At 40.4% G+C, this 26,446-nt stretch overlaps 1 protein-coding gene across 41 annotated transcripts in view; it reads right to left on the bottom strand.

Annotated features, from left to right (window-relative positions):
• Positions 1 to 26,446, bottom strand: part of si:ch211-266g18.10 (microtubule-associated protein futsch) — a 176,543-nt gene that overhangs the window by 50,130 nt on the left and 99,967 nt on the right. For 31 of the 41 annotated variants that reach the window (XR_006658183.1, XR_006658182.1, XR_006658184.1 and 28 more), the window contains 26 exons: positions 16,133 to 16,180; positions 15,920 to 15,961; positions 15,790 to 15,837; positions 14,665 to 14,757; positions 14,484 to 14,531; positions 13,997 to 14,044; positions 13,625 to 13,693; positions 13,243 to 13,290; positions 12,555 to 12,602; positions 10,359 to 10,406; positions 10,148 to 10,195; positions 10,013 to 10,060; positions 9,729 to 9,773; positions 9,546 to 9,593; positions 9,376 to 9,423; positions 4,129 to 4,176; positions 3,910 to 3,957; positions 3,480 to 3,524; positions 3,297 to 3,344; positions 3,127 to 3,174; positions 1,065 to 1,112; positions 846 to 893; positions 709 to 768; positions 414 to 458; positions 231 to 278; positions 61 to 108 (listed from right to left, as the gene is read on the bottom strand). Coding sequence is in view for 36 of the 41 variants with exons in the window: in XM_041848386.1 (XP_041704320.1) it covers positions 61 to 108; positions 231 to 278; positions 414 to 458; positions 709 to 768; positions 846 to 893; positions 1,065 to 1,112; positions 3,127 to 3,174; positions 3,297 to 3,344; positions 3,480 to 3,524; positions 3,910 to 3,957; positions 4,129 to 4,176; positions 9,376 to 9,423; positions 9,546 to 9,593; positions 9,729 to 9,773; positions 10,013 to 10,060; positions 10,148 to 10,195; positions 10,359 to 10,406; positions 12,555 to 12,602; positions 13,243 to 13,290; positions 13,625 to 13,693; positions 13,997 to 14,044; positions 14,484 to 14,531; positions 14,665 to 14,757; positions 15,790 to 15,837; positions 15,920 to 15,961; positions 16,133 to 16,180 (1,311 nt within the window). In the remaining 5 variants the exon portion in view is untranslated. The remainder of the gene's footprint in view (positions 1 to 60; positions 109 to 230; positions 279 to 413; positions 459 to 708; positions 769 to 845; positions 894 to 1,064; positions 1,113 to 3,126; positions 3,175 to 3,296; positions 3,345 to 3,479; positions 3,525 to 3,909; positions 3,958 to 4,128; positions 4,177 to 9,375; positions 9,424 to 9,545; positions 9,594 to 9,728; positions 9,774 to 10,012; positions 10,061 to 10,147; positions 10,196 to 10,358; positions 10,407 to 12,554; positions 12,603 to 13,242; positions 13,291 to 13,624; positions 13,694 to 13,996; positions 14,045 to 14,483; positions 14,532 to 14,664; positions 14,758 to 15,789; positions 15,838 to 15,919; positions 15,962 to 16,132; positions 16,181 to 26,446) is intronic. The other 10 variants (XM_045213090.1, XM_045213091.1, XM_045213071.1 and 7 more) reach the window with 9 other exon arrangements.

Raw genomic sequence — 26,446 nt, 5'->3', positions numbered from 1 at the left:
TCAGCCTCTATCAAGCTCTATCAAATTACATATTGACCAAAGATTTGAAAACATTCTTACCTTTCTTTGCACGGGCTGATTTCACCTTTTCTTTAATAACTGCAGCATCTGAATCATATACAACATAAATGTGTTTCTATATAAATATAGCAAGACAAACTGTTTCTCTTTGATTATGTACTGTCTGGAATATTATATTAGTTGTGGAAAAAGTAAATACATTCTGTTACCTTCATTTGCAGGAGTTGGTTTGGCTTTTTCTTTGGAAACTTCAGCTTCTAAGTTCACATACAACAGTCTTTACAATAAGATCTTGATAGAATGTTTTATAAATAGCATAACATGGACAAATTGGTCTGACTACTTATTATTTGAATAAATGGAAAATGAACAATTCAAAAATAATTTGATACCTTTCTTTTCTGGAGCTATTTTGGCCTTTTCTTTTGCTTCAGCATCTAAATCAGAAGAAAAATATTTCATGAACTATACCTTCTATCATACAATACAGTCTTACCTGATTCAGACTATAGGGCCAAGCCAAACTGTACTGTGCTCGTTCAGATATTTTATTTTCACATTGTCCTTTCCAGCACTGTTCCAGCAACTATGGTTGGTGGGTAACTAGGCCCAGCCCAGTATACTGTAGGTTGGCTTGGCTCAGTAGTGTGAAAAAGGGTTCTGTGGTACACAAAGACTACTTTGCACCTTTCTTTGACGTAGCTGCTTTGGTTTTTTCTTTGGGAACTTCAGCTTCTAAAACAATCACTGGACAAAACAAAACATTAATCTCAAGAATTGTGCCAATATACATTTGATGGACAAAAAACAAATCCTATCTGTACCCTTTTTTGCAGGTTCTGGTTTGGCTTGTTCCTTAGTTTCCTTGGACTCTAATCAAACAAGAATAGTAACACATACAGCAAAGGTTCAGACTGCAATTCAATCAAACCCATACTGAGTAATTGGTTGAGAGATGAATAAAGTACACTCTATGGCAGACATCTTTTTACAGTAAGAATAATGTTTTTTGTTTGAAGTCGAAAGAAAAAACGTATCCATACCTTTCTTTGATGAAGCTTCTTTGGCTTTTTCTTTGGGAATTTCAGATTCTAAAACAATCATTGGACAAGACACAAAATTATTCTCAAGAATTGGGCCATTTCTTTTTTTCTCTTTGCAAGATCTGGTTTGGTCTTGCATTGGTAAATTCAGCTTCTAAGTAAAAATAGTGAATTTCTGTTAAAACCAGAACAACATTGTTTCATTCCTATCTCTGAATTTATATTTGTCAATGTGAAAAACTAAACATTTGAAAACATTAACTTAATTTACAAGGGCTAGTTTAACCTTGTATTTGATCTTGTCATTGATATGTTTAGCCTCTATTGAATTTAGAACCCATTATAAGGACATTCAACGAGCACAGCACTTACACAAATGACTGATGATTGGCAGAGAGAAATTGATAATAAATAGATTGTGGGGTCTGTTTTGTTATATTTCAGTGCGGCTTTTGACATTATCGATCACAGTCTGCTGCTGGAAAAACGTATGTGTTATGGCTTTACACCCCCTGCTATATTGTGAATAAAGAGTTACCTGTCTAACAGAACACAGAGGGTGTTCTTTAATGGAAGCCTCTCCAACATAAGCCAGGTAGAATCAGGAATTCCCCAGGGCAGATGTCTAGGCCCCTTACATTTTTCAATCTTTACTAATGACATGCCACTGGCTTTGAGTAAAGCCAGTGTGTCTATGTATGCGGATGACTCAACACTATACACATCAGCTACTACAGCGACTGAAATGACTGCAACCCTTAACAAGAGCTGCTGTTAGTTTCAGAGTGGGTAACAAAAAATAAGTTAATCCTAAATATTTATAAAACTAAAAACATTGTATTTGGGACAAATCATTCAATAAACCCTAAATCTCAACTAAATCTTGTAATAAATAATGTGGAAATTGAGCAAGTTGAGGTGACTAAACTTCTTGGAGTAACCCAGGACATATACTGTCCAGGTCGAAACATATTGATACAACAGTAGCTAAGATGGGGAGAAGTCTGTCCATAATAAAGTGCTGCTCTACCTTCTTAACAGCACTATCAACAAGGCAGGTCCTACAGGCCCTAGTTTTCTCGCACCTGGACTACGGTTCAGTCGTGTGGTCAGGTGCCACAATAAGGAACTTAGTAAAATTGTAATTGGCTCAGAACAAGGCAGCACAGCTGGCCCTTGGATGTACACAGAGAACTAACATTAATAATATGCATGTCAATCTCTCTTGGCTCAAAGTGGAGGAGAGATTGATTTCATCACTACTTGTATTTATGAGAGGTATTGAAATGTTTAATGTACCGAGCTGTCTGTTTGAACTACTGGTGCACGGCTCGGACACCCATTTATACCCCACAATAAACGTCACAAGAGGTCTCTTCACAGTCCCCAAGTCCAGAACAGACTATGGGAGGCGCACAGTGCTACATAGAGCCATGACTACATTAAACTGTATTCCACTGATGCAAGCAGTAAAATTAGATTAAAAAAACAGATAAAAATACACCTTATGGAACATCGGAGCCTGTAAGCAAATCAACATAGGCACAGACACATGCATACACACACGATAACATACGCACTATACACACACGTACAAATGGATTTTGTATTGTAGATATGTGGTAGTAGTGGAGTAGGGGCCTGAGGGCACACAGTGTTTTGTGAAATCTGTGAATGTATTGTAATGGTTTTAAAATTGAATAACTGCCTTAATTTTGGTGGACCCCAGGAAGAGTAGCTGCTGCCTGCCTTGGCAGCGGCTTATGGGAATCCATAATAAATACAAATAAACACTGTAACGAACACAAAACATGCAGTGAATAAATAAATAAAAAACAACACAAAAAAGGCTTTCTTTGGAAACAGCATCTAAATGCAACACGAATGGGCCAATTTTTTTCTTATGAAACTCAATTTATAATCCAAGCGCTTGATAATTCAAGGGAAAATAATTGTAAAAACTCCTGAATGGTGCTGTGCAGGATCTACTTCTTTGGCACGTTCAGCCTCTATCAAGCTCTATCAAATTACATATTGACCACAGATTTGAAAACATTCTTACCTTTCTTTGCACGGGCTGATTTCACCTTTTCTTTAATAACTGCAGCATCTGAATCATATACAACATAAATGTGTTTCTATATAAATATAGCAAGACAAACTGTTTCTCTTTGATTATGTACTGTCTGGAATATTATATTAGTTGTGGAAAAAGTAAATACATTCTGTTACCTTCATTTGCAGGAGTTGGTTTGGCTTTTTCTTTGGAAACTTCAGCTTCTAAGTTCACATACAACAGTCTTTACAATAAGATCTTGATAGAATGTTTTATAAATAGCATAACATGGACAAATTGGTCTGACTACTTATTATTTGAATAAATGGAAAATGAACAATTCAAAAATAATTTGATACCTTTCTTTTCTGGAGCTATTTTGGCCTTTTCTTTTGCTTCAGCATCTAAATCAGAAGAAAAATATTTCATGAACTATACCTTCTATCATACAATACAGTCTTACCTGATTCAGACTATAGGGCCAAGCCAAACTGTACTGTGCTCGTTCAGATATTTTCTTTTCACATTGTCCTTTCCAGCACTGTTCCAGCAACTATGGTTGGTGGGTAACTAGGCCAGCCCAGTATACTGTAGGTTGGCTTGGCTCAGTAGTGTGAAAAAGGGTTCTGTGGTACACAAAGACTACTTTGCACCTTTCTTTGACGTAGCTGCTTTGGTTTTTCTTTGGGAACTTCAGCTTCTAAAACAATCACTGGACAAAACAAAACATTAATCTCAAGAATTGTGCCAATATAGATTTGATGGACAAAAAACAAATCCTATCTGTACCCTTTTTTGCAGGTTCTGGTTTGGCTTGTTCCTTAGTTTCCTTGGACTCTAATCAAACAAGAATAGTAACACATACAGCAAAGGTTCAGACTGCAATTCAATCAAACCCATACTGAGTAATTGGTTGAGAGATGAATAAAGTACACTCTGTGGCAGACATCTATTTACAGCAAGACTAACGTTTTTTGTTTGTAGTCTAAAGAAAATAGTTATCCATACCATTCTTTGATGAAGCTGCTTTGGCTTTTTCTTTAGGAACTTCAGCTTCTAAAACAATATTTGGACAGAAAATTAATCTCAAGAATTGGGCCATTTCTTTCTTTCTTTGCAAGAGCTTGATTGATCTTCTCCTTGGTAAATTCAGCTTCTAAGTAAAAATTGTGATTTTCTGTTAAAACCAGAACAACATTTTTTAATTCCTATCTCTGAATTTATATTTGTCAAAGTGAAAAGCTAAACATTTGAAAACATTAATTAACTTAATTTACAAGGGCTAGTTTAACCTTGTATTTGGCCTTGTCATTGATACGTTTAGCCTCTATTGAATTTAGAACCCATTATAAGGACATTCAACAAGCACAGCACTTACACAAATGACTGATGATTGGCTGAGAGAAATTGATAATAAATAGATTGTGGGGTCTGTTTTGTTATATTTCAGTGCGGCTTTTGACATTATCGATCACAGTCTGCTGTTGGAAAAACGTATGTGTTATGGCTTTACACCCCCTGCTATATTGTGAATAAAGAGTTACCTGTCTAACAGAACACAGAGGGTGTTCTTTAATGGAAGCCTCTCCAACATAAGCCAGGTAGAATCAGGAATTCCCCAGGGCAGATGTCTAGGCCCCTTACTTTTTTCAATATGCGGATGACTCAACACTATACACATCAGCTACTACAGCGACTGAGATGACTGCAACACTTAACAAGAGCTGCTTTTAGTTTCAGAGTGGGTGGCAAGAAATAAGTTAGTCCTAAATATTTATAAAACTAAAAACATTGTATTTGGGACAAATCATTCAATAAACCCTAAATCTCGACTAAATCTTGTAATAAATCTTGAGGAAATTGAGCAAGTTGAGGCGAATAAACTGCTTGGAGTAACCCTGGACTGTAAACTGTCATGGTCAAAACATATTGATAGAACAGTAGCTAAGTTGGGGAGAAGTCTGTCCATAATAAAGTGTTGCTCTACCTTCTTAACAGCACTATCAACAAGGCAGGTCCTACAGGCCCTAGTTTTCTCGCACCTGGACTTAAAGCCTTTAGCCGTATCCTTATTCTAGTCCTCCTCTGTTCCTCTGGTGATGTAGAGGCTAACCCAGGCCCTGCAGCCCCCAGTATCACTCCTACTCCTCAGGAGTTATCATTTGTTGACTTCTGTAACCGTAAAAGCCTTGGTTTTCTGCACGTTAACATCAGTAGCCTCCTTCCTAAGTTTGAGTCATTCACTGCGTTAGCACACTCCGCCAACCCTGATGTTCTTGCAGTGTCTGAATCCTGGCTTAGGAAGGCCACCAAAAATTCAGAAATGTCCATCCCCAACTACAACATTTTCCATCTAGAACTGCCAAAGGGGGTGGAATTGCAATCTACTGTAGAGATAGCTTGCAGAGCTCTATCACTATCCAGGTCTGTGCCCAAACAGTTTGAGCTCCTGCTTCTAAAAATCCACCTTTGCAGAAATAAGTCTCTCACTGTTGCCGTTTGCTACAGACCCCCCTCAGCCCCCAGCTGTGCTCTGGACACCATATGTGAATTGATTGCCCCCCCATCTATCCTCAGAGTTTGTACTGCTTGGTGACCTAAAGTGGGATATGCTTAACACCCCGGCCATCCTACAATCCAAACTAGATGCCCTCAATCTCACACAAATTATCAAGGAACCTACCAGATACAACCCTAAATCCGTAAACATGGGCACCCTCTAAGATATCATCCTGACTAACTTACCCTCTAAATACACCTCCGCTGTCCTCAACCAGGATCTCAGCGATCACTGCCTTATTGCCTGCGTCCGTAACGGGTCCGCGGTCAAACAACCACCCCTCATCACTGTCAAACGCTCCCTAAAACACTTTAGCGAGCAGGCCTTCCTAATTGACCTGGCCCAGGTATCCTGGATGGATATCGATCTCATTCCGTCAGTAGAGGATGCCTGGTTGTTCTTTAAAAGTGCTTTCCTCTCAATCTTAAATAAGCATGCCCCATTCAAAAAATTCAGAACTGAGAACAGATATAGCCCCTGGTTCTCCTCAGACGTGACCAGCACAAAAACATCCTGTGGCGTACTGCATTAGCATCGAATAGCCCCCGCGATATGCAACTTTTCAGGGAAGTTAGGAAACAATATACACATGCAGAGTGGAAAGCAAAGGCTAGCTTTTTCAAACAGAAATTTGCATCCCGCAGCACTAACTCCAAAAAGTTTTGGGACATGGAGAATAAGAGCACCGATAAATCTACAATAATTGAGAATTTCAACAAGCATTTTGCTACAGCTGGCCATGCTTTCCACCTGGCTACCACTACCCCGGCCACCAGCTCTGCACCCTCCGCTGCAACTTGCCCATGCCCCCCCCGCTTCTCCTTCATACAAATTGAGACAGCTGATGTTCTGAAAGAGCTGCAAAATCTGGACCCCTACAAATCCTCTGGGCTAGACAATCTGGACCCTTTCTTTCTAAAAATAGCAGCCGAAATTGTCGCAACCCCTATTACTAGCCTGTTCAACCTCTCTTTTGTAACGTCTGAGATCCCCAGAGATTGGAAAGCTGCCGCGGTCATCCCCCTCTTCAAAGGGGTGACACTCTAGATCCAAACTGTTACAGACCTATATCCATCCTGCCCTGCCTTTCGAAAGTTTTTGAAAGCCAAGTTAACAAACAGATCACCGACCATTTCGAAATCTCACCGTACCTTCTCCGCTATGCAATCCGGTTTCCGAGCTGGTCATGGGTGCACCTCAGCCACGCTCAAGGTCCTATATGATATTATAACCGCGATCAATAATAGACAGTAATGTGCAGCCGTCTTCATCGACCTGGCCAAGGCTTTCGACTCTGTCAACCACTGCATTCTTATTGGCAGACTTAATTGCCTTGGTTTCTTAAATGACTGCCTCGCCTGGTTCACCAACTACTTCTCAGATAGAGGTCAATGTGTCAATCGGAGGGCCTGTTGTCTGGACCTATGGCAGTCTCTATGGGGGTGCCACAGGGTTCAATTCTTGGGCCGACTCTTTTCTCTGTGTATATCAATGACGTCGCTCTTGCTGCTGGTGACTCTCAGATCCACCTCTACGCAGACGACACCATTTTGTATACATCTGGCCCTTCTTTGGACACTGTGTTAACAAACATCCAAACGAGCTTCAATGCCATACAACACTCCTTCCGTAGCCTCCAACTGCTCTTAAACACTAGTAAAACTAAATGAATGCTCTTCAATCGAACGCTGCTGCACCCGCCCACCCTACTAGAATCACTACTCTCGACGGGTCTGACCTAGAGTATGTGGACAACTACAAATACCTAGGTGTCTGGTTAGACTGTAAACTCTCCTTCCAGATTCACATTAAGCATCTCCAATCCAAAGTGAAATCTAGAATTGGCTTCCTATTTCGCAACAAAGCCTCCTTCACTCATGCTGCCAAACATGCCCTCGTAAAACTGACTATCCTACCGATCCTTGACTTCGGCGAAGTAATTTACAAAATAGCCTCCAGCACTCTACTCAGCAAATTGGATGTAGTCTATCACAGTGCCATCCGTTTTGTCACCAAAGCCCCATACACTAACCACCACTGTGACCTGTACGCTCTTGTTGGCTGGTCCTCGCTACATATTCGGCGCCCAACCCACTGGCTCCAGGCCATCTATAAATCACTGCTAGGCAAATCTCTGCCTTATCTTAGCTCATTGGTCACCATAGCAACACCCACCCGTAGTATGCGCTCCAGCAGATATATCTCACTGGTCATCCCCAAAGCCAACACCTCCTTTGGCCGCCATTCCTTCCAGTTCTCTGCTGCCAATGACTGGAACGAACTGCAAAAATCTCTGAAGCTGGAGACTCTTATCTCCCTCACTAACTTTAAGCATCAGTTGTCAGAGCACCTTACCGATCACTGTACCTGTACACAGGCCTTCTGAAATTAGCCCACTCAACTACCTCATCCCCATGTTGTTATTTATTTTGCTCATTTGCACCCCAGTATCTCTATTTGCACATCATCTCTTGCACATCTATCATTCCAGTGTTAATACTAATTGTAATTATTTTGCACTATGGCCTATTTATTGCCTTACCTCCATAACTTGCAACATTTGCACACACTGTATATATATTTTCTATGGTATTTTTGACTTTATGGTTTGTTTTACCCCATATGTAACTCTGTGTTGTTGTTTTTATCACACTGCATTGCTTTATCTTGGCCAGGTCGCAGTTGTAAATGAGAACTTGTTCTCAACTGGCTTACCTGGTTAAATAAAGGTGAAATAAATAAATAAAAAATACTGTTCAGTCGTGTGGTCAGGTGCCACAAAAAGGAACTTAGTAAAATTGCAATTGGCTCTGAACAGGGCAGCACGGCTGGCCCTTGGATGTACACAGAGAACTAACATTAATAATATGCATGTCAATCTTTCCTGGCTCTAAGTGGAGGAGAGATTGATTTCATCCCTACTTGTATTTATGAGATGTATTGACATGTTGAATGTACCGAGCTGTCTGTTTGAACTACTGGTGCACAGCTCGGACACCCATGCATACCCCACAACAGAACAGACTATGGGAGGCACACAGTGCTACATAGAGAAATGACTAGATGAAACTGTATTCCACATCAACTAACTGATGCAAGCAGTAAAATTAGATTACAAAAAAAACAGATAAAAATACACCTTATGGAACATCGGGGACTGTAAGCAAAACCAACATAGGCACAGACATGCATACAAACGATAACATACACACTCTACACACACGTACACATGGATTTTGTATTGTAGATATGTGGTAGTAGTGGAGTAGGGGCCTGAGGGCACACAGTGTGTTGTGAAATCTGTGAATGTATTGTAATGATTTTAAAATTGTATAACTGCCTTAATTTTGCTGGACCCCAGGAAGAGTAGCTGCTGCCTGCCTTGGCAGCGGCTTATGGGAATCCATAATAAATTCAAATAAACACTGTAACGAACACAAAACATGCAGTGAATAAATAAAATAAAATAAACACAAAAAAAGGCTTTTCTTTGGAAACAGCATCTAAATGCAACACGAATGGTCCACATTTTTCTTATGAAACTCAATTTATAATACAAGCACGTGATAATTCAAGGGAAAATAATTGTAAAAACACTTGAATGCTGCTTTGCAGGATCTACTTCTTTGGCACGTTCAGACTCTATCAAGCTCTATCAAATTCCATATTAACCACAGATTTGAAAACATGCTTACCTTTCTTTGCACGGGCTGGTTTCACCTTTTCTTTAATAACTGCAGCATCTGAATCATATACAACATAAATGTGTTTCTCTATGAATATAGCAAGACAAACTGTTTCTCTATGATTATGTACTGTCTGTAATATTATGTTAGTTGTGGAGTAAGTAAATACATTCTGTTACCTTCATTTGCAGGAGTTGGTTTGGCTTTTTCTTTGGAAACTTCAGCTTCTAAGTTCACATACAACAGTCTTTACAATAAGATCTTGATAGAATGTTTTATAAATAGCATAACATGGATAAATTGGTCTGCCTACTTATTATTTGAATAAATGGAAAATCAACAATTCAAAAATAATTTGATACCTTTCTTTTCTGGAGCTAATTTGGCCTTTTCTTTTGCTTCAGCATCTAAATCAGAAACAAAATATTTCATGAACTATACCTTCTATCATACAATACAGTCTTACCTGATTCAGACTATAGGGCCAAGTCAAACTGTACTGTGCTCGTTCTTTTCACATTGTCCTTTCCAGCACTGTTCCAGCAACTATGGTTGGTGGGTAACTAGGCCAGCCCAGTATACTGTAGGTTGGCTTGGCTCAGTAGTGTGAAAAAGGGTTCTGTGGTACACAAAGACTACTTTGCACCTGTCTTTGATGTAGCTGCTTTGGTTTTTTCTTTGGGAACTTCAGCTTCTAAAACAATCATTGGACAAGACAACATTAATCTCAAGAATTGGGCCAACATACATTTGATGGAAGAAAAACAAATCCTATCTGTACCCTTTTTTGCAGGTTCTGGTTTGGCTTGTTCCTTAGTTTCCTTGGGCTCTAATCAAACAAGAATAATAACATATACAGCAAAGGTTCAGACTGCAATTCAATGAAACCCATACTGAGTAATTGGTTGAGAGATAAATAAAGAACACTCTGTTCTTTTTACAGTAAGACTAACGTTTTTTGTTTGAAGTCGAAATAAAATAGTTATCCATACCGTTCTTTGATGAAGCTGCTGTGGCTTTTTCTTTAGGAACTTCAGCTTCTAAAACAATCATTGGACAAGACACAAAATTATTCTCAAGAATTGGGCCATTTCTTTCTTTCTTTCTTTGCAAGATCTGGTTTGGTCTTGCATTGGTAAATTCAGCTTCTAAGTAAAAATAGCGATTTTCTGTTAAAACCAGAACAACATTTTTTCATTCCTATCTCTGAATTTATATTTGTGAAAGTGAAAAATGAAACATTTGAAAACAATAATGAACTTTATTTACAAGAGCTAGTTTAACCTTGTATTTGGCCTTTTCATTGATATGTTTAGCCTCTACTGAATTAAGATCACATTATAAGGACATTCAACATGCACAGCACTTACACAAATGACTGATGATTGGCTGAGAGAAATTGATGATAAAAAGATTGTGGGGACTGTTTGTGAGACTTCAGTGCGGCTTTTGACATTATCGATCATAGTCTGCTGCTGGAAAAATGTATGTATTATGGCTTTACACCCCCTGCTATATTGTGGATAAAGAGTTACCTGTCTAACAGAACACAGAGGGTGTTCTTTAATGGAAGCCTCTCCAAAATAATCCAGGTAGAATCAGGAATTCCCCAGGGCAGCTGTCTAGGCCCCTTTCTTTTTTCAATCTTTACTAACGACATGAGTAAAGCAAGTGTGTCTACGTACACTACAGGTCAAAAGTTTTAGAACACCTGCTCATTCAAGGGTTTTTCTTTATTTTTACTATTGTCTACATTGTAGAATAATAGTGAATACATCAAAACTATGAAACAACACATATTGAATCATGTAGTAACCAAACATTTTAAAAAATAAAGTAAAACCCTTGAATGAGTAGGTGTTTCCAAACTTTTGACTGGTAATGTATATATATTGAATTTGAATTTGCAGTTAACTCCTGAGTGGCGCAGTGGTCTAAGGCACTGCATTGCAGTGCTAGCTGTGCCACTAGAGATCCTGGTTCGAATCCAGGCTCTGTCGTAGCCGGCCGTGACCGGGAGACCCATGGGGCGGCGCACAATTGGCCCAGGGTAGGGGAGGGAATGGCCGGCAGGGACGTAGCTCAGTTGGTAGAGCATGGCGTTTGCAACGCCAGGGTTGTGGGTTTGATTCCCACAGGGGGCCAGTATGATTTAAAATAATAATAATGTATGCACTCACTAACTGTAAGTCGCTCTGGATAAGAGCGTCTGCTAAATGACTAAAATGTAAATTTAAAAATGGTATTAATGCACTTGGTATAAAAATGTACTGCAGGATTTGTTTTAAATTATTTAGACTTGCATTTCTATTTCAAGTATAGCTAGGGTGTCTGAAAAGTGACATAGTTAGCCTGAGAGAATTTAATTTGAATTTGTGGAGTTGTTGGGGATTATATTGAATTGGGAATAGAATTATTGGAATTTACCTTAAATTGGAATTGAATTACCATGAATTGAATTACTGACCTGAAATTTGAATTGAATTAAATTGATTCTACAGGGAGAGGGATTTGAATTCGAATGTAATTTGTGGAATTAACCCCAACCCTGCTATAAGGGCCATGAAGGACATAGAGCACAAACAATCACTAACACACATTTCAGAGGATATATAGAGTTAGTGAGTCTAGGGATTCTAAAGAAGCCAATGACTAGTTTCAGTAGACCAGTACAGCAGTACCTTTCCTTATGCACACTTTGACCTTTGCTGTGGTAGTATCTGGCTCAACAGGAGAGAACACTTAATTTAAAGAACTGACTATTATCTTAAGAATCAAATCATATAAGATTGTCACAGAGATACAAAAATAATAGAATAATGCATATAGGTTACACCAATAGGCTTGATACATGGATCAGAATTTAAAGGATTATTTAAGCAATAAGGCATGAGGGGGTTGGTATATGGCCAATATACCACGGCTAAGGGCTGTTTTTAAGCACGACGCAATGTGGAGTGCCTGGATACAGACCTTAGCCGTGGTATATTGGCCATATACCAAAAACCCCCGAGGTGCCTTATTGCTATTATAAACGGGTTACCAACGTAATTAGATCAGTAAAAATAAATATTTTGTCATACCCGTGGTATACGATCTGATATACCACGGCTGTCAGTCAATCAGCATTCAGGGCTCGAACCACCCAGTTTATAATTTAAAATAAACAATTAACAGTGATTCACTACCTTTCTTTATAGGCTTTGGTTTAGCCTTCTCTTTTGGAGCCTCAGGTTCTGAATCAAAGAAGGACAATAGAAACAATAGCAAATCAAATGATCAGATCTGGACAGGCTAAATGGGATTTAAAAAATCCTAATTCTCTATTTACATTTTAGTAGACGCTCTTATCCAGAGCGACATACAGTTAGTGAGTGCATACATATTTTATTTTTTTCATACTGGCCCCCTGTGGGAATCAAACCCACAACCCTGGTGTTGCAAACGCCATGCTCTACCAACTGAGCTATATCCCTGCCGGCCATTCCCTCCCCTACCCTGGATGACGCTGGGCCAATTGTGCCATGGGTCTCCCGGTCGCGGCAGGCTACGACAGAGCCTGGATACGAACCAGGATCTCTAGTGGCACAGCTAGTATTGCGATGCAGTGCCTTAGACCACTGCGCCACTCTATGACTTCATCTATGAGAGGCTATGGATGTTTATAAGCAATAACACTTAATAATACTTCATAATACTAAGTCCCATGTTGCTCAGCCGGTAGAGCGTGATAGTGGTTGTGGGTTTGATTCCCACGGTGGACCAGGACAAGAAAGTACAACAAATGTATGCACTCACTACTGTAGTCATTTAGCAAAATGTCTATAATCCAAATCAGTAAATATTCAATAAATGTTTCTAACATTCTATCCATACCTTTCTTTGCAGGGCTCGCTTTGGCTTTCTCTTTGGCCATGGAAAGATCTAGTACATGAACAGACATTTGAAGGAAAAATTAGTCCATGATTTGTCAAGAAGAAAACAACACAAAACCAGGTAATCAACAACATGGCTGTAGTTTTTGTAAAACAAAATTTGTCTTCAACAACATGAGTAAACAATGCAACAGTAAACATGTCGTCCCCCACAAATCATGCAGCTCATGTGATTGGTCAGAAATGTAATCCCATTTAAGATATTTCCCCGTCACTTGTAAAACAAATTGTAAATCAATGGAGTGGCATATCCAACATTATAACCCATCTCAAGTTTCACTACCAACAACAAACAAAAACATATTTGAGAGGGAAATAAATACCTTTCTTCATAGGCACAACTTTTACTCTTTCCTTGGTTATAGAAGCATTTCTATGAAGGACCTCAAATTCTGAAAAAAAAAGATATATATCCAGATGTGTTATTGGAAGATGAGAAAATTGGGATATCATTGGGATATCACATTAAGTACGCTTTTCTATATTTTGGTTTAGTGAATTGAGGTCCTCTACTGACTAAACCAAAGTGAGGTTATAAATGGTTTTAGGACATATGCTGGTAAAAATACCACTTAATCTGTTCAAAGCAATAAAATACAGTCAAAGTATTTTTCATAGCAAATACTAAACCGCCTCCCACTAAGGACACAAATATATTACACTAGTTGGATATTAAATGGATTTTACAGCCATACCTTCCTTTATGATGACTGATCTGGTCTTTTCTTTAGAAATGTCAGATTCTATAAAACAAATACTCAGTTACCAAACTGGTCAGATTAAGTTTTACTGTCTGAAACCCCCAGATGGAGTAAAATGACAACATAATACAATGCACATCTTTCTTGGCATGAGCTGCTTTTGTTTTCTCTTTTGAACGCTCAGGTTCTGATACATGAGAATGGAGGACAAGAATAACGGTAGACCATATGTGCCAGTTTGATGTTTCTAGTACACCTGGGGTTGTCTAGTTAATTATGCCTTTGGGAGCTGAATCCAGCTCTTTTGTTCAGAAATAAAATGCTTAGATGATTTTTAAATATTTGGAAGAATATAATATTTAAATGTAAAACAACATTGGTTGCACAGGATGATTGCACAGGAGTCAGGCCATATATTTAACCCCCCTGTTCTACTCGGTCTAAAAACTACTGTAGATGAAGTACTGTAATACACTAGTACCTTTCTTTGCAGGTGCAGGTTTGGACTTTTCTTTGGCAACTTCAGCCTCTGAATAAAATAAAAACATTTAAGATTAAATACTGGCAGATCAAATAAAAGCATAATAAATAATGTACTATTCATAGTAAATACATACTGTATTTTAGATGTAAAAGAGATTTTAAAAACATTGCTTCAATACCTTTCTTAGGTAGGACTGGTTTTGCCTTGTCTTTTACAGTTTTCACTTTCTTCGCAGGAACTGGTCTAGTCTTTTCTTTAACAACCTCAGCATCTATGTCAAATATTGAATAGAACATACATACGATTATTTAATTGGAGTATTGTATAATCTGATATCGATTATACAATAAATTATTGTATAGTATACGTATGTTCTTAAATATAATATACTTTTTATCAAGCATGCACTACAGGAAACACAAATTATTGCAAGATAGCATTGCGTGTGCAAAGAGAAAATACATATTTATATTGAAATGTAATCATTTGTAAGGGCTGTTTTCACCTCATAATCTTAATTTTTGTCATTTAACAGAAACGCTTATCCAGAACTACTTACAGTAGTGAGTGCATATATTAAATTCCTAACTCTGAATTTAGATTAGTCAAAGTGAAAAGCAAAACATTTGAAAACAATCATTCACTTTATTTGCAAGGGCTGATTTAACCGTGTATTTGGCCTTTTCTTGAATAACTGCAGCATCTGAATCAAATGCAACATAAATATGTTTCTCTATGAATACAGCAAGACAAAAATGTTTCTCTATGATTATATACTGTCTGTAATGTTACATTAGTTGTGGAAAAAGTAAATACATTCTGTTACCTTCATTTGTAGGAGTTGCTTTGGCTTTTTCTTTTGAAACTTCCACTTCTAAGTTCACATACAACACTCCTTACAAAAGGATCTTGATAGAATGTTTTATAAGTAGCATAAAATGGACACATAGGTCTGCCTACTTAATAATTGAATAAAAGGAAAATTAGCAATTCAAAAATAATTTGATACCTTTATTTTCTGGAGCTAATTTGGCATTTTCTTTTGCTTCAGCATTTAAATCAGATTTTTTTTTTTTCATGAACTATACCTTCTATCATTCAATACAGTCTTACCTGATTCATACTATAGGGCCAAGCCAAACTGTACTGTGCTCGTTCAGATATTTTCTTTTCACATTGTCCTTTCCAGCACTATTCCAGCAACTATGGTTGGTGGGTAACTAGGCCAGCCCAGTATACTGTAAGTTGGCTTGGCTCAGTAGTGTGAAAAAGGTTTCTGTCGTACACAAAGACTACTTTGCACCTTTCTTTGATGTAGCTGCTTTGGTTTTTTCTTTGGGAACTTCAGCTTCTAAAATAATCATTGGACAAGACACAAAATTAATCTCAAGAAGTGGGCCATTTGATGCAAAAAAAAGAAATCCTGTCTGTACCTTTTTTTGCAAGTTTGGCTTGTTCCTTAGTTTCCTTGGGCTCTAATCAAACAAGAATAGTATCATATACAGCCAAGGTTCAGACTGCAATGCAATCCAACCCATACTGAGTAATTGGTTGAGAGATAAATAAAGTACACTCTATGGCAGACATCTTTTTACAGTAAGAATAATGTTTTTTGTTTGAAGTCGAAAGAAAAAACGTATCCATACCTTTCTTTGATGAAGCTTCTTTGGCTTTTTCTTTGGGAACTTCAGCTTCTAAAATAATCATTGGACAAGACACAAAATTAATCTCAAGAATTGGGCCATTTCTTTCTTTCTTTGCAAGAGCTGGTTTTGATCTTCTCCTTGGTAAATTCGGCTTCAAAAAAAAAAAGTGATTTTCTGTTAAAACCAGAACAACATTTATTAATTCCTATCTCTGAATTTATATTTGTCAAAGTGAAAAGCTAAACATTTGAAAACAATAATTAACTTTATTTACAAGGGCTAGTTTAACCTTGTATTTGGCCTTTTCATTGATATGTTTAGCCTCTATTGAATTCAGAGCACTTTATAAGGACATTTCACAAATGACTGAGAGAAATTGATTTTAAAAAATGGATAAAAAATGGATAATGGATTAAAAAAAGATTGTGGGGTCTGTTTTGTTAGACTTCAGTGCGGTTTTGACATTATCGATCATAGTCTGCTGCTGGAAAAATGTATGTGTTATTGCTTTACACCCCCTGCTATATTGTGAATAAAGAGTTGCCTGTCTAACAGAACACAGAGGGTGTTCTTTAATGGAAGCCTCTCCAACATAATCCAGGTAGAATCAGGAATTCATCAGGGCAGTTGTCTAGGCCCCCTACTTTTTTCAATCTTTACTAACGACATGAGTAAAGCCAGTGTGTCTATGTACAGTTGAAGTTGGAAGTTTACATACACCTTAGTCAAAAACATTTAAACTCAGTTTTTCATAATTCCTGACATTTAATCCTAGTAAAAATACCCTGTCTTAGGTCAGTTAGGATCACCACTTTATTTTAAGAATGTGAAATGTCAGAATAATAGATGAGATAATTATTTATTTCAGCTTTTATTTCTTTCATCACATTCCCAGTGGGTCAGAAGTTTACATCACTCAATTAGCATTTGGTAGCATTGCCATTAAATTGTTTAACTTGGGTCAAACGTTTCGGGTAGCCTTCCACAAACTTCCCACAATAAGTTGGGTGAATTTTGGCCCTTTCCTCCTGACAGAGCTGGTGTAACTGAGTCAGGTTTGTAGGCCTCCTTGCTCGCACACACTTTTTCAGTTCTGCCCACAAATTTCATAAAGATTTGAGGTCAGGGCATTGTGATGGCCACTCCAATACCTTGACTTTGTTGTCCTTAAGCCATTTTGCCACAACTTTGGAAGTATGCTTGGGGTCATTGTCCATTTGGAAGACCCATTTGCGACCAAGCTTTAATTTCCTGACTGATGTCTTGAGATGTTGCTTCAATATATCCACATAATTTTCTTTCCTCATGATGCCATCTATTTTGTGAAGTGCACCAGTCCCTCCTGCAGCAAAGCACCCCCACAGCATGATGCTGCCACCCCCGTGCTTCACGGTTGGGATGGTGTTCTTCGGCTTGCAAGCCTTCCCCATTATGGCCAAACAGTTCTATTATGGTCATTATGGCCAAACAGTTCTATTTTATCAGACCAGAGGACATTTTTCAAAAAAGTACGATCTTTGTCCCCATGTGCAGTTGCAAACCGTAGTCTGACTTTTTTATGGCGGTTTTGGAGCAGTGGCTTCTTCCTTGCTGAGCGGCCTTTCAGGTTATGTCGATATACGACTCGTTTTACTGTGGATATAGATACTTTTGTACCTGTTTCCTCCAGCATCTTCACAAGGTCCTTTGCTGTTGTTCTAGGATTGATTTGCACTTTTCGCACCAAAGTACGTTAATCTCTAGGAGACAGAACGCGTCTCCTTCCTGAGCAGTATGACGGCTGCGTGGTCCCATGGTGTTTACACTTGCATACTATTGTTTGTACAGATGAACGTGGTACCTTCAGGCGTTTGGTAATTGCTCCCAAGGATGAACCAGACTTGTGGAGGTCTACAATTGGTTTTCTGAGGTCTTGGCTTGTTTCTTTGGATTTTCCCATGATGTCAAGCAAAGAGGCACTGAGTTTGAAGGTAGGCCTTGAAATACATCCACAGGTACACCTCCATTTGACTCAAATGATGTCAATTAGCCTATCAGAAGCTTCTAAAGCCATGACATCATTTTCTGGAACTTTCAAAGCTGTTTAAAGGCACAGTCAACTTAGTGTATGTAAACGTCTGACCCACTGGAATTGTGATACAGTGAATTATAAGTGAAATAATCTGTCTGTAAACAATTGTTGGAAAAATTACTTGTGTCATGCACAAAGTAAATGTCTTAACCGACTTGCCAAAACTATAGTTTGTTAACAAGAAATGTGTGGAGTGGTTGAAAAACTAGTTTTAATGACTCCAACCTAAGTGTATGTAAACTTCCGACTTCAACTGTACACTACCGGTTAAAAGTTTTAGAACAACTACTAATTCAAGTTTTTTTTTTTTTTTTTACTATTTTCTACATTGTAGAATAATAGTGAAGACATCAACACTATGAAATAACACATATGGAATCATGTGGTAACCAAAAAAGTGTTAAACAAATCAAAATATATTTTATTTTTGATTTTTTTCAAATAGCCACAATTTGCCTTGATGAAAATTTTGCACACTCTTGGTATTCTCTCAACCAGCTTCATGAGGTAGTCACCTGGAATGCATTTCAATTAACAGGTGTGCCTTGTTAAAAGTTAATTTGACAGTCCATCAATAGAGAAATGACAGTCCATTACTTTAAGACATGAAGGTCAGTAAATACGGACAATTTCAAGAACTTTGAAAGTTTCTTCAAGTGCAGTCGCAAAAATCAAATCAAATGTATCTGCCACATGTGCCGAATACAACAGGTGTAGTAGACCTTACAGTGAAATGCTTACTAACAAGCCCTTAACCAACAATGTAGTTTTAAGAAAAATAAGTGTTAAGTAAAAAATAGATAAGTAAAAAATAAAAAATAATAATAATTAAAGAGCAGCAGTAAAATAAAATAACAGTAGGGAGGCTATATACAGGGGGTACCGGTACATAGTCAATGTGCGGGGGCACCGGTTAGTCGAGGTAATTGAGGTAATATGTACATGTGGGTAGAGTAAAGTGACTATGCATTGATAATAAACAGTGTAGCAGCAGAGTAAAAGAGAGGGTGGGGTGGGGGGGGACAATGCAAATAATCCGGGTAGCCATGATTAGCTGTTCAAGAGTCTTATGGCTTGGGGGTAGAAGCTGTTGAGAAGCCTTTTGGACCTAGAATTGGCGCTCCGGTACCGCTTGCCGTGCGGTAGCAGAAAGAACAGTATATGACCAGGGTGGCTGGAGTCTTTGAGAATTTTTAGGGCCTTCCTCTGACACCGCCTGGTATAGAGGTCCTTGATGGCAGGAAGCTTGGCCCAAGTGATGTACTGGGGGGTACGCACTTCCCTCCGTAGTGCCTTGCGGTCAGAGGCCGAGCAGTTGCCATACCAGTCGGTGATGCAACCAGTCAGGATGCTCTCGATGGTGTATAACTTTTTGAGGATCTGAGGACCCATGCCAAATCTTTTCAGTCTCCTGAGGGTGAATAGGCTTTGTCGTGCCCTCTTCACGACTGTCTTGGTGTGTTTGGACCATGAGAGTTTGTTGGTGATGTCGACATCAAGGAACTTGAAGCTTTCAACCTGTTCCACTACAGCCCTGTCGCTGAGAATGGGGGCGTGTTCAGTCCTCTTTTTTTCCCCCTTAGTCCACAATCACCTCCTTTGTCTTGATCACGTTGAGGGAGAGGTTGTTTTCCTGGCACCACACGGACAGATCTCTGACCTCCTCCCTATACACTGTCTCATCATTGTCTCTGATCAGGCCAACCACTGCTGAGTCGTCAGCAAACTTAATGATGTGGTTGGAGTCGTGCCTGGCCATGCAGTCATGGGTGAACAGGGCGTACAGGATGGGACTGATCACGCACCCCTGAGGGGCCCCCGTGTTGAGGATCAGCGTGGCAGATGTGTTGTTACCTACCCTTACCACCTGGGGGTGGCCTGTCAGGAAGTCCAGGATCCAGTTGCAGAGGAAGGTGTTTAGTCCCATGGTCCTTAGCTTAGTGATGAGCTTTGAGGGCACTATGGTGTTGAACGCTGAGCTGTAGTCAATGAATAGCATTCTCATGTAGGTGTTCCTCTTGTCCAGGTGGGAAAGGGCAGTGTGGAGTGCAATAGAGATTGCATCATATGTGGATCTGTTGGGGCGGTATGCAAATTGGAGTGGGTCTAGGGTTTCTGGGATAACGGTGTTGATGTGAGCCATGACAAGCCTTTCAAAGCACTTCATGGCTACAGGCGTGAGGTCTACGGGTCGGTAGTCATTAGGCAGGTTATCTTAGTGTTCTAAGATACCATCAAGCGCTATGATGAAACTGGCTCTCATGAGGACCGCCACAGGAATCAAAGACCCAGAGTAAATTCATTAGAGATACCAGCCTCAGAAATTGCATCCCAAATAAATGCTTCACAGACAAAATCTCAACATCAACTGTTCAGAGGAGACTGTGTGAATCAGGCCATCATGGTCGAATTGCTGCAAAGAAACCACTACTAAAGGACACCAATAATAAGAAGAGACTTGCTTGGGCCAAGAAACACGAGCAATGGACATTAGACCAGTGGAAATGTGTCCTTTGGTCTGGAGTCCAAATTGGAGATTTTTGGTTCCAACCGCCGCGTCTTTGTGAGACTCGGTGTGGGTGAACGGATGAACTCCACGTGTGTATTTCCCACCGTAAAGCATGGAGGAGGAGGTGTTATGGGGTGTGGGGGTACTTTGTTGGTGACACTGTCTGTGATTTATTTAGAATTCAAGGCACACTTAACCAGCATGGCTACCACATCATTCTGCAGCAATACGCCATCCCATCTGGTTTGGGCTTAGTGGGACTATCATTTGTTTTTCAACAGGACTCAACACACCTCCAGGCTGTGTAAGGGCTATTTTACATTACATTTACATTTGAGTCATTTAGCAGACGCTCTTATCCAGAGCGACTTACAGGAGCAATTAGGGTTAAGTGCCTTGCTCAAGGGCACATCGACAGATTTTTCACCTAGTCGGCTCGGGGATTAGAACCAGTGACCTTTCGGTTACTGGCACAACGCTCTTAACCACTAAGCCACCTGCCACCCCGCCATTACCAAGAAGGAGAGTGATGGAGTGCTGCATCAGATGACCTGGCCTCCACAATCCCCTGACCTCAACCCAATTGAGATGGTTTGGGATGAGTCGGACGGCAGAGTGAAGGAAAAGCAGCCAAGAATGTCGGCGGCACACAATTGGCCCAGCGTCGTCCGGATTAGGGTAGGGTTTGGCCGGGGAGGCTTTAATTGGCTCATAGTGCTCTAGCGACTCCTTGTGGCGGGCCGGGCGCCTGCAGGCTGACTTCGGTTGTCAGTTGAACGGTGTTTCCTCCAACACTAGCTTCCAGGTTAAGCGGGCGGGTGTTAAGGATCATGGTTTGGCGGTTCATGTTTCGGAGGACGCATGACTCGACCTTCACCTCTCCCGAGCCCGTTGGGGAGTTGCAGCGATGAGACAAGATCGTAATCATAATTGAATTGAAATTGGGAGAAGAAAAAGGGACTAAAAAATGAATAAAAATAAATAAAAAACAAGTGCTCAGCATATGTAGGAACTCCTTCAAGACTGTTGGAAAAGCATTCCAGGTGAAGCTGGTTCAGAGAATGCCAAGAGTGTGCAAAGCTGTCATCAAGGCAAAGGGTGGCTACTGTGACAGAAAAATTGCTGGATATTTAATAATTATTTACTTAACAGTAAGACATTTCTGTTCTACTAATGCTGTGTTTTATGCTCTCCACTCCAGCAACCTGCAGCTAATCTGGGCGTATGGTCACTAGAGACAGCTTAATAATATAATAATAATATGCCATTTAGCAGACACTTTTATCCAAAGTGAATTACAGTCATGTGCGCATACATTTTTACGTATGGGTGGTCCCGGGGATCTAACCCACTACCCTGGCGTTACAAGCGCCATGCTCTACCAATTGAGCTACAGAGGACCGCTTGAGCTGACAATTGATTTACAGCCTGCATTCCATAGACAAGATGTGGTGTTTAACTAGAGAGAGAGAGACTGGAGGAGCAGAACAAAGGCCTCAGCATTCCTAATTATCCTGGCATCTGGGAAACTAAGACGAGGTGGGGTTAAAAATAACGCCAGAGGCAGATGACCAGGAGATGAACCCAAAGTGGCTTATGGTGCCCCCAATCTGCATGTAAGGGGTGGAACCAGCCATTACTAAGCATTTCTAGGTCTCCTATATAAGATCTTGGTTTTATCATTATTAGTTAAGCTCTAGGCACACACACTTCAGAGTGTGCGGTCGACAGCTTCATTATTGTAATAATTAATCAGTGTTAAAATAAAGATTGATTGTTTGAATGGTCCAACTCCCTCCCTCTCATTACTGACATTTCCACAAAACTACTTTGAAGAATATCAAATATCAAATATATTTTGCTTTTTTGATTACTACATGATTCCATGTGTGTTATTTCATAGTTTTGATGTATTCAATATTATTCTACAATGTAGAAAATAGTACAAATAAAGAAAAACCCTTGAATGAGTAGGTGTTCTAAAATGTTTGACCGGCAGTGTATGCGGATGACTCAACACTATACACGTCAGCTACTAAAGTGACTGAAATGACTGCAACACTTAACAAAGAGCTGCAGTTAGTTTCAGAGTGGGTGGCAAGGAATAAGTTAGTCCTAAATATTTCTAAAACTAAAAGCATTGTATTTGGGACAAATCATTCACCAAACCCTAAACCTCAACTAAATATGTTAATGAATAATGTGGAAATTGAGCAAGTTGAGGTGACTAAACTGCTTGGAGTAACATTGGATTGTAAATTGTCATGGTCAAAACATAATGATACAACAGTAGCTAATATGGGGAGAAGTCTGTCCATAATAAAGAGCTGCTCTACCTTCTTAATAGCACTATCAACAAGGCAGGTCCTACAGGCCCTAGTTTTGTCGCACCTGGACTACTGTTTAGTCGTGTGGTCAGGTGCCACAAAGAGGGAATTGGCTCAGAACAGGGCAGCACGACTGGCCCTTGGATGTACACAGAGAACTAACATTAATAAAATGCATGTCAATCTCTCCTAGCTCAAAGTGGAGGAGAGACTGACTTCATCAGTACTTGTATTTATGAGAGGTATTGGGAGTCTCCCGAGTGGCGCAGTGGTCTAAGGCACTGCATCGCAGTGCTAACTGTGCCACTAGAGATCTCGGTTCGAATCCAGGCTCTGTCGCAGCCGGCCGCGACCGGGAGACCCATGGGGCGGCGCGCAATTGGCCCAGCGTCGACCAGGGTAGGGAATGGCCGGCAGGGATGTAGCTCAGTTGATAGAGCATGGCGTTTGCAACGCCAGGGTTGTGGGCTCGATTCCCACGGGGGGCCAGTATATATTTTTTTTAAATAAATTATTCAATAACTGTAAGTCGCTCTGGATAAGAGCGTCTGCTAAATGACTAAAATGTAAATGTAAATGTATTGACATGTTGAATGCACCGAGCTTTATGTTTGAACTACTGGCGCACAGCTCGGACACCCATGAATACCCCACAAGAAATGACACAAGAGGTCTCTTCACAGTCCCCAAGTACAGAACAGACTATGGGATGCGCACAGTCCTACAGATTGTTCCAAGATGGCGTAGCAGTGCGGTCGCTTTTATTTTTCGTCCTGTGTAAATATCCCGTTTCTTGTTTTTTTTTCTTCTATTTTGTATATATTTCTCAATTGTTTTACTTTCATTCTTTAACTAAATATACTTTCCTGCAACCCGCCTCACCCAACGTGGAAAGGATTCTATTATTTATTTATAACTTTCATCAAGAACCGTAAGCTGAAAATAGTGGCTACCTGTTATTAGTCACCGTTAGCGTCTTCACCACTGTCCGTGGCCTACACTATCCACCAGCCAGCTCTAGCTCTAGCCTGGACAATTCGTCGGCCAGTCTGCACAGCGTGCTATCGACCCAGCGTGCTATCGACCCAGAGCTTATTGGACTTTCTGCCGGAATCACTGGACCCTAGCGCCGGATCATCACAACCAGCTAGCTAGCTGCAACCTGTTGTTGGCTGATTACCATTACCATTGCCCTATAGCAAGCACCAGTTAGCCTTGAGCTAGCCTCAGGCCCATCTCCCGGCTATCTACCTCTCTGTCAACCGGACGGGACCTCCTAGTGTTGACACTGAGCCCCGCCGATCCAACACGACTGGTTTGCCGACGAAATAGTCTGATGTGGTTTCAACAGGCTTCCTGTTGCGACGACCACGAAGATCCATCTGCCAGCCCCGGCCCGCTAGCACACGCAAACTACAACTGTGCTCCCTGCTAGCTGTGCTGAAGCACCAATTTGAACTGCTCTCGGACTCACATATTGCTGTTCACTGGACCTTATGATCACTCAGCTGCACAGCTGATGCCTGCTGGACTGTTCCTTTACACGGTACCCTGTCCTGTTTATTCTGTTTAGTCTTAGCCCAAACGTTATCGCTATTTCCAGTTGTGTCTTAGCTCTCTCTAATAACACCTGTGACTGCTTTATGCCTCTCTCCCATGTCAATTATGCCTTGCCTATTGCTGTTTGGGTTAGTTCTTATTATACAATTTCAATGTAGAACCCCTAGTCCCTCTCAAACTGCCTCATATAGTTCCTTTGTTCCTCCCCCCCATACACGCCGAGACCGGCTCAATCGATGCCTCCAATGACGCTATCTCTTTCATTGTTACCCAACGCTTAGGGTTACCTGAACTGTACTCATATCCTTCCATATCCTTTTCTGTACATAATGCCCTGAATCTTTTCTACAACGCCCGGAGAACTGCCCCCTTTATTCTATGTACCCAACGCACTAGAAGACCAGTTCTTAAAGCCTTTAGTCGTATCCTTATTCTAGTCCTCCTCTGTTCCTCTGGTGATGTAGAGGCTAACCCAGGCCCTGCAGCCCCCAGTATCACTCCTACTCCCCAGGAGCTATCATTTGTTGACTTCTGTAACCGTAAAAGTCTTGGTTTTCTGCACATAAATATCAGAAGCCTCCTTCCTAAGTTTGAGTTATTCACTGCGTTAGCACACTCCGCCAACCCTGATGTTCTAGCAGTGTCTGAATCCTGGCTTAGGAAGGCCACCAAAAATTCTGAAATTTCCATCCCCAACTATAACATTTTCCGTCTAGATAGAACTGCCAAAGGGGGTGGAGTTGCAATCTACTGTAGAGATAGCCTGCAGAGCTCCATCATACTATCCAGGTCTGTGCCCAAACAGTTTGAGCTTCTACTTCTAAAAATCCACCTTTCCAGAAATAAATCTCTCACTGTTGCCGCTTGCTACAGACCCCCCTCAGCCCCCAGCTGTGCCCTGGACACCATATGTGAATTGATTGCCCCCCATCTATCCTCAGAGTTCGTACTGCTTGGTGACCTAAATTGGGATATGCTTAACACCCCGGCCATCCTACAATCTAAACTAGATGCCCTCAATCTCACACAAATTATCAAGGAACCTACCAGGTACAACCCTAAATCCGTAAACATGGGTACCCTCATAGATATCATCCTGACTAACTTACCCTCTAAATACACCTCCGCTGTCTTCAACCAGGATCTCAGCGATCACTGCCTTATTGCCTGCGTCCGTAACGGGTCCACGGTCAAACGACCACCCCTCATCACTGTCAAACGCTCCCAAAAACACTTCAGCGAGCAGGCCTTCCTAATTGACCTGGCCCAGGTATCCTGGATGGATATAGATCTCATTCCGTCAGTAGAGGATGCCTGGTTGTTCTTTAAAAGTAATTTCCTCTCAATCTTAAATAGACATGCCCCATTCAAAAAATACAGAACTAAGAACAGATATAGCCCCTGGTTCTCCTCAGACTTGACTGCCCTTGACCAGCACAAAAACATCCTGTGGCGTACTGCATTAGCATCAAATAGTCCCCGCGATATGCAACTTTTCAGGGAAGTTAGGAACCAATATACACAAGCAGTTAGGAAAGCAAAGGCTAACTTTTTCAAACAGAAATTTGCATCCTGTAGCACTAACTCCAAAAAGTTTTGGGACACTGTAAAGTCCATGGAAAATAAGAGCACTTCCTCCCAGCTGCCCACTGCACTGAGGCTAGGAAACACTATCACCACCGATAAATCTACAATAATCGAGAATTTCAACAAGCATTTTGCTACGGCTGGCCATGCTTTCCACCTGGCTACCACTACCCCGGCCACCAGCTCTGCACCCTCCGCTGCAACTTGCCCATGCCCCCCCGCTTCTCCTTCACACAAATCCAGACAGCTGATGTTCTAAA

Source organism: Coregonus clupeaformis, unplaced genomic scaffold (genome assembly GCF_020615455.1).
Source record: "Coregonus clupeaformis isolate EN_2021a unplaced genomic scaffold, ASM2061545v1 scaf0077, whole genome shotgun sequence".
NCBI classification, from domain to species: Eukaryota; Metazoa; Chordata; class Actinopteri; order Salmoniformes; family Salmonidae; genus Coregonus; species Coregonus clupeaformis.
Note: the sequence above shows the minus strand (reverse complement) of the source record. Positions and strands in the feature narration are given on the sequence as shown.